Source organism: Centrocercus urophasianus, unplaced genomic scaffold, assembly GCF_019232065.1.
Source record: "Centrocercus urophasianus isolate 14NV4802_14NV808 unplaced genomic scaffold, USGS_Curo_1.0 seq_22, whole genome shotgun sequence".
NCBI classification, from domain to species: domain Eukaryota; kingdom Metazoa; phylum Chordata; class Aves; order Galliformes; family Phasianidae; genus Centrocercus; species Centrocercus urophasianus.
In genome coordinates, this window is record NW_024884778.1 from 16,291,508 (window position 1) to 16,299,270 (window position 7,763).

At 47.1% G+C, this 7,763-nt stretch overlaps 1 protein-coding gene and 1 non-coding gene across 3 annotated transcripts in view; both read right to left on the reverse strand.

Annotated features, from left to right (window-relative positions):
- Nucleotides 1-6,365, reverse strand: part of IARS1 (isoleucyl-tRNA synthetase 1) — a 91,911-nt gene extending 85,546 nt beyond the window's left edge. Inside the window, exons 1-6 of one of the 2 annotated variants that reach the window (XM_042823313.1) lie at nucleotides 6,296-6,365; nucleotides 3,950-4,040; nucleotides 2,726-3,085; nucleotides 1,849-1,968; nucleotides 1,181-1,337; nucleotides 593-712 (exon numbers count right to left, since the gene is read on the reverse strand). In XM_042823313.1, the coding sequence (XP_042679247.1) occupies nucleotides 593-712; nucleotides 1,181-1,337; nucleotides 1,849-1,967 (396 nt within the window). In that variant the 5' untranslated portion in view covers nucleotide 1,968; nucleotides 2,726-3,085; nucleotides 3,950-4,040; nucleotides 6,296-6,365. The remainder of the gene's footprint in view (nucleotides 1-592; nucleotides 713-1,180; nucleotides 1,338-1,848; nucleotides 1,969-2,725; nucleotides 3,086-3,949; nucleotides 4,041-6,295) is intronic. The other variant, XM_042823312.1, reaches the window with a different exon arrangement.
- LOC122163051 lies at nucleotides 2,902-3,036 on the reverse strand. Its single transcript, XR_006169776.1, has one exon. It is a non-coding gene; the product is annotated as a small nucleolar RNA SNORA84 (small nucleolar RNA).
- Nucleotides 6,366-7,763: the final 1,398 nt, after the last annotated feature.

Below are 7,763 nucleotides of genomic sequence, written 5' to 3' on the forward strand. Positions count from 1 at the left end.
GGGCCCCCCCCCCCCCCGAGTCCTTTTCCCCTGATTAAACAGCCCCAGTTCCTCCAGTCTCTCCTCACAGGCCATATTCTCCAAGCCCTTCCCCAGCCTTGCTGCCCTTCTTTGGACCTGCTCCAGCACCTCCATGTCCTTCCTGTACTGAGCTGCCCAAAACTGAACACAATTTATTTTTTTTTTTTTCCCCCCAAGGCTCAGCTGAGGTTCAAATGCCTGAAAGCAAAGCACTTAGATGGATACATTCAAAACAGCTATGGAAAAAAAGCATCAACTAGAATCAACTTTTTAAAGTTTAAAAATTATTACAAAATATTTTAAAAATGTAAAAATTTTTAAATTTTAAAAGAATCACTGAAGTTTTTGAAATATAAAATTCAAGCATGCATGAGCAACTGCTAAAATTCAAACAGGCTGCACTTTTGATTCCACATCATGATTCCAGACACACAGCACAGAAACACTCGCTTCAAGTCAGTTCTCCAACTGCTGTGCTTCCTCACCCATACAGTGGCAACAAAAAGAGGTCCAGTAGATATACATACCATTAGGGAACACAGAATGGACTGCACACTGAGCCTTCACTTACCTCCCACTCCTTTGAGTATCTCATCACAATTCCTCTGCACTGATTGTTGTATTCTGCAATCCCCATCTTTGCCACATCCTCTGGCCCTTTGATGCCTAAGGTTTTGTCAATCTCATATTCCTGGGAACATTGAGAACAACCAAAACAAGAAGATCATAACAAAAGCTTTCAGAGTTTGTCCAAACAGCTTCTTTATGTTCTATGCATTACAATGGGGCTGAAGGGCCTTTCTTATTCTTCTGAGTTTTCCTGAGCACTGCAGGTGAAATAAGCAGATGTTCTGAAGGATAACCCAGGTGGGTTTGCATCTTTACTATCTTAAGGGAAAAACATGTTTCCTGAAACACACACCAGATTTGGTTACAGTAATGAACAGAGTGCCTGAAAAAAAGAAGGCTGTCTGACCAGAAGGATGCATAAGAAACCTCTACACAATCTAAGGCCAGAGCAACACACTGGCCAGTGAGCTCACATTGCTCCTTTCACAACAAATCCAGCATAAGAGCAACATAAAAGTGACTGATAAGCAAGTAATACTGGGGAATAGAAACCAACAGACGTGTCTGTAGGTAGACTTATTGCACGTACCACAGGTAAGCCATGGCAATCCCATCCAAATCTCCTGTCAACATGAAAGCCACTCTGATGAGCAAATCTGGTAACTATGTCCTTAATGGTTCCTGCAAGAATATGGCCATAGTGTGGAAGCCCAGTAGCAAATGGAGGGCCATCATAGAAGTTAAACCTGTGACACAAAACAAGATTATTAATGAAATCAAAAATCAATCATCAAATCTTCAAAAAGACTAACTACATCTCTGTACCAATGCTTCCTTAATAAGAAGTAACATATGTCTCAACAGGACAACATCAATTCCCTGGTCTGCTCCCAGTCAGCACAAGTTTCATGATGGCAGTGGAAATAAACCCATTCCATTCCTGATTGCCAGTTCTACCAAGATTATTACTGAAAATGCCAGAATGCTGCTCCCCAGCTGGCAGATGTGGTCAGGAACCATCCTTCCTTACCTGTGGATTTGTTTTATACACCCACCAAGCAGGAAGCTGTCATTTTATTTCTACTGCCTGCATACTCTTGATTCTCCATAAACTGAAACATGCAAGGCAAATGACAGGGCAGCTGCTATCTCCAAAGGGAGTGCTCTGTTAACAGAGCTGAGGCCAAAAACAGTCAATCCAGCTAAGCCATCCTTGCACTGTCACACACAGCACTCCAGCTTTTAGCTGATTCTTACCTAGGTCTATTCTTTGACTGCTTCAGGCATTCCTGGAAACAATTAAGCTTCTTCCAGAGCTCCAGTATCTTCTCTTCCTCATTTGGAAAACTTATGTTTTCTGGAACTTGTTGCACCATTCTTTCCCAGCAAGAACCAAGCAAAGAAAACACGTGTTTAACAGCAGGGAGAGGAAAAAAGGGACACAAACGACTCTAACAAATTTGTATCAGTGAACACATCTTAGCACATGCAGACAGCTTGTTTCAGCATCAACACAGAAGCAAACCCCACATTCTTAGGACATCTTAAAATTTTGATAGGTTAACACTGCACTTTTGTAACAGGAAAAAGGATTTACTATTTACTCATAGAGCCCATTACTTTTTTGGCTGTGACAACTAAAATCAGTAAGAAGGACAACAACTATTCCCACATCTACATTCTCAAAGGCTTAGAAACATGACTTTTCTCCCTTTGGCTAGGCCATCATTCTCAGGGACAACTAAAAGCAGCTCAGAGTTCAGACAGAGTAATCGAAACACATTGTAACAGAACATGAATGTGGGCAGAAGAAACTGAGCAAACAGATTAGGACAAATCTGGAGGACTTCAGCTGGGCTCCATCTTCAAAAGCACATCCGACAAACCAACCTTTTTTCCCCCCTCTCTTCATTTTACAATTATAATAGAAATAAGGCAGAAGTGGATACTTCCTGCTGGCTGTCCTGACAGTCTTTTACTTGGCTGGCTTTGAAAGGGCCCACAGAGCCCAGAGCCATTCTTCAGTTTTGGCTAAGTCAACAAAAATCACTACAAGCAAAATTACACAGATCTTTCTTTGCAATATAGAGAACTTTCAATACCATTAGACACAGACAATCCTGGTCTTCTGTACCTGCTAGGGGATTCGGAGCATCAGAGGCAATGGAGATGATAAAAGAATTCAGTCTTACAGTTCATTTCCTAGATATCGAGTCACTTCAGCAACACCTAATTTAGTGATGTCTGCTACAAAGGATTTTCACAACAGGCTCAGCGACTCTACCAGGTTAAATACACATCCAGGGTTTGCTCTGTAACTGTGACCGGGCTGTGGAAGCTGCTCACATATCACAGACTCCACGCGTAAATCACAGCATCACTTTTGGGCCATTTCTTCCAACTGAAGCACTGCACGCACAAACCAGTGTCCAGTAACCACAGGCCACAAATTCATGCTCTTTCCAGTCTTACAAGGAAAGTCTGTTATTCACAACTGGAGGAAAAAAACAATTATTGATGGTAGTTACTGTACTGAAGTCAGTCACTGCCAGTCAATTTTTTCCAGTTAGAGAACAGAATTCTAAAAGACAAACCTGATTTAAAAGCCATGCATGTCTCATCTCACCCTTAACTGAGCACAAAGTTAAACCAAGACGTCTGTGCTCAGTAAAAGCAGGACAAGCTCACACACTGGTGCAGGAATAATTCAGCATATTCCAAGAAGAAAAACATTCATGACTATAAACGATGTAAGTATTCTAACACCAAGAAAAAGCAAAGGAATCTCATGGCTTTGCACACAGACCGAGAGAAAACATCACAACTAATGACAATAAGATGGTTACACAAATGTATCTAACAATAGAGAGGATTGGGGTTGGAAGGACCTCAAGCCCACTTGGGTTGCCCCCCCATCAGGTCATGCTGCTCACAGCCTCCCATCTGACTGCGAATACCTCCAGCTCTCCGGGCACTGGCACCAGCGCCTCACCATCCTCTCTCTAATTAACTTCTTCCTAAGGTCTCATCTAAATCCACATGCCCTTCTCAATTAAAGCCATCCCTCCTTACCCTGTGCCTATCCCCCGATGAAGAGCCCCCTCCTCCCCCCACCATCATCTTTCCTGCAGGTCCCCTTCAGGTACTCAAACTGCCTGTCCTTATAGGAGAGGTGCTCAATAACTTTCAGGCAAGACTTCCAATTTCCATACAGATTAATAAAAACACAGGTTGTTTTGTTGTTTTGAGTTTTGCATTCTTGTTTCTCTGTTCATTTCCTTTTGACAAAAAGAAAAAAAAAAGATAGTTTAAGACAGTGCACCAAGGAATGCTTTATTTTTCCTAAAAGGACACTTACTTGTTCTAAAAGACAGTAACATTCAACAGCAAAGGCATCAAAGTCTGCAGATTGTGCTACAGCGGTCTCAAGCTTATGCTGAGCTTCTTTTCTAGAATAAAAGAACACACAAGCATGAAAACCATGAAAGTCTGTTGGAAAGGCTTCTTTTATATTAACATTTAAAAAAATGCATTATTCAGCAACAACAACAACAAAAAAAAAAAACAGCAAAAACCCTACAAAGATTTCAGAAATGCACTCAACATACAGCACACATGGACTAACAATTAACAGGAAGTGGATTTGAAGACTATTACTCACTTTGTCAACAGAAAAACTGAAAATAACCCAGATGAACTAAAAGCCCCCCTAATGACACTCTGATAAGCAACAAAGTCTAATGAATATATCACACTCTATAGCAGAGGTCTCCCAGCTTCGTGGGTTTTATGATCACCTTCTCAACCCTGTTCCAACCATAGCAACCCACAAGATATCCTATGAGACCTATGCAGGACCTTCCTTCCTTCCTTCATCCACACACACCCTTCCCAACTTAACACATCACTTTATGCTCACACAGAACTAGACTCTCATGCTGCCTTTTTATGCAATGAGCTTTGAGATAAGGCAATTTCTGGGGTAACAACTATTTAAATTATCATCTGATAACAAAGAGCATCCACTTCTGGAAAGGATGGAAAGAACGACGTTTAAAATGAAAAGGACAGGCAGGCACAGAATGCTAAGCCACAGAACATTCTTCTGAGAATCTCACACTGATGCCTATAATAGAGAATAAAGCTACAATGCCAACTCAAGACCTCAGAGCAGGTAAGAAAAAATTATCACGGGCAGCAATCTTTGAAACCTCTTTTTAAAGTGAATAATAGCATCCTGCTCTAACCAGCACCTGCTGTTAACCAACACCTGGTCGGAAGCAAGAACGAAGTTGTATTTTAAGCCACCAAAAGGAGAAGGTTGCCACCCTATTGGCCACCTTCCTTCATTCATCTCCCTAATTTCTCCTGCAACTCCTGAGAGAAATTACATCAGAAAAGAATGAAAAACAGGACTGCTATCACAGCAGCTTTGTACTTGATGGTAACAGATCAACAGTGACCTGATTATTTGACTAAGATAGCTGATGGCAACAGAAGCAATGAGTTCCAGACCTTTCTTATTGAAAAATATGTCCTAAAGCGAGCAGAACAGCAAACTAAAGTAAGAAAGTGGGAAGCTACAAACTCTAACACCTTAACTGCTAAATGAACTAAGGTTAGACCAATACGTGAGGACAGGTTTGGAAAAGTGTACTGAAATTAACTCCTATGAACCTATCGCTGAGGTGAAACACTGCCTGAGGTGGATTACAGCTCATCCCCTCCTCTGCAAGGAATGTTTGCTGGAACAGCTGCCCAGAGAGGCTGTGGATGCCCCATCCCTAGAGGTGTTCAAGGCCAGGTTGGATGTGGCCCTGGGCAGCCTGGTCTGGTACTGAATGTGGAGGCCGGTGGCCCTGCATGTGGCAGAGGAGGTGGAGCTTCATGATCCTTGAGGTCCCTTCCAACCCTGGCCATTCTGTGATTGCTCCCTTTTATGCTGGAAAGCCAATTAAAAGAGCACTAAATGAGCGCTCTGATTCCTATATTAAGGCTACATCTGGACAGAGACGTAGCTTTAAGACATCCTAGGCACGAACACAGCCCCACCCAATGTTATCTCTTCAGCAAGTTTCCCTGCTGTCTTCACACAATTGAAATTAAATGCACAAGTCCTCGCTGTTGGAAGGAAACAAGGACAAACCCATATTATTTCGAAATTACTTCAAACCACTGATCAAAACCCAAAGCTGGCAGCTGAAGCAACAAACGCTGCCGCTCCACAACAGCGGGGCAGGCACTGCAGTACTGACAGCAGCTCCCTGCGTGTCGCCACCGACACCAAAACAGCCTTCAGGCCGCCTTCCCACACCTCTGCCCTCCCCGAAAAGCACGCCGAAGGGGAACGCTGAGGGCACAAACGGCTGCAAGGCGGTTTGCGTGCTTCGCTCGGCTAAGCTAAGCCTCGATGAACATCACATCCTGCAGGAAGGGAAGCCCTTCCTTAATAACCGCCTCTGTCTGAGCGACAGAGAAAGCCAAGACGCCGCACGAGCACTCGGGAGGAACCCGCACAGCGCACGCAGCTCCAGAGCCCCAGGAGGCGGCCCCGCCAGCGGCCTCACGGAGCGGAGCCCTCCGAGCAGCCGCCGCAGAAGCCGGCAGGGCCGCCCCGCCTACACAAGGCGCCCTCGAGGCCCCTCCGCAGCCCCGACGCGCCCCGCGGAGTCGCGGGGAACAAACAACGCGCCTCTCCTCTCACCTCAGCGCCGCACCGCACAGCCCGCGCTGATGCAACCCCGCGCGCAGGCATGACAGGAAGCGGCGGCAGGCGCACGCGGAGCGGTCAGCCAATCAGCGCGCAGCACACGCGCACAGCGCAGTAAGACCGCTCGCCATTGGCGGTGCCCGTCGCCTAGGAACAGCGGGAGGTAGGGGGGCCGGGAGGGGCCGTGCGCGTCCTCAGGAGCGAGCGCCCCCTGGCGGCGGGATGGCGCGGGGCGCTCTGATCCGAAATTAGAGCGTCTTGTAAACGGGATCCCGTATGCAAGAAGAATTAAAAACTGGGAGAAATCACGTTACTGAGTGTACTCATCCGACATCCACAGACCCCTTCTGTACACAGAAAGCTTTCCTTGCCGTATACACAGGTGGATATTACATTCGGGGAGCCTTTCATTTAACAGCGGCTTCTGTTAGTTTCATTGGAACATTTTCCCCAAAGTAGCGCAGGCTTCTTCAGGACACAAAATACAACCGCCCAGGTTTGCAGCCCTCCGTGAGTTCCCTGGACATCTGTTAGCACACGAGATTCGAGGCTCCTTCAGGCTCCAGAAGGGGCATTTCTCAGACAGGCTCACTGCAGCCAATGCCAAGCCTTGCCATTACAGACTGCAGTTTTTCAGCACACAGTGGTGTTGAGGCCACTGGGTTTTAAATGGAGAATTATTTCCGAGTGGGACTTTAAGCAAACGCTGCCATAAGTGTGTACTCTTTAGCAACAACGAAAAACGTTGGCACGTTGCTGGTGACAAGGCTCGGGTTACCCTCGGATGTTTTGTACTTCCCCGTCACAAACGGTGCCCACATGGCAGCGGCAGCCTTTCTCTGTCACGCCCTGAGGGAAGCCACTTGGGAACAGCACTGAGCTTATTTTTCATAAACGAAATGACTGCAAAGACGGGCAGAATAGGGAAGACATATTTAGGAGTGTAGCGGATACGTCGAAAGACAAAAATAAGGTTCCAAGTTCCATTTGAACTTGGAACCTCGAGATCCGGGCACCGCCTCCCCGCGGTGCCACGGCAGCCATCCAACCCGGCGCTCAGGGGCGGCTTACGCAGTTTGCGTATCAGCACTGCGCCAGCGGAAAGCGCAGCTACGCAAAGAACCGAGCGCAAAAGGGGTTCGCGAATAGCGGGAGAGCAAAATAACGCTCCCCGAGCGCCGAGCCAAACCAACGGGCCGCGGGTGCGGGCAGATCCCGGGCTGCTCGGCGGACGGAAACGGCCGGCACGGAGATGCGCGGCGCGGAGCGGAGTGGCACGCGTCCACCGCTCATAGAGGGCGAGCGCCGGGAGGACGGGCCGCATCGGGAGCGGCCGTGCTCCCCTCCGTGCACCCCCGCAGCGCCGGGCCGTGGGCTGCGCCGGAGGGTATAAGTAAGGGTGTGCGGGTGCGCGCCGCCAGTCGGCGTGGGGCGGCGGCGGAGGGTGCGGTGTGAGGCGTCC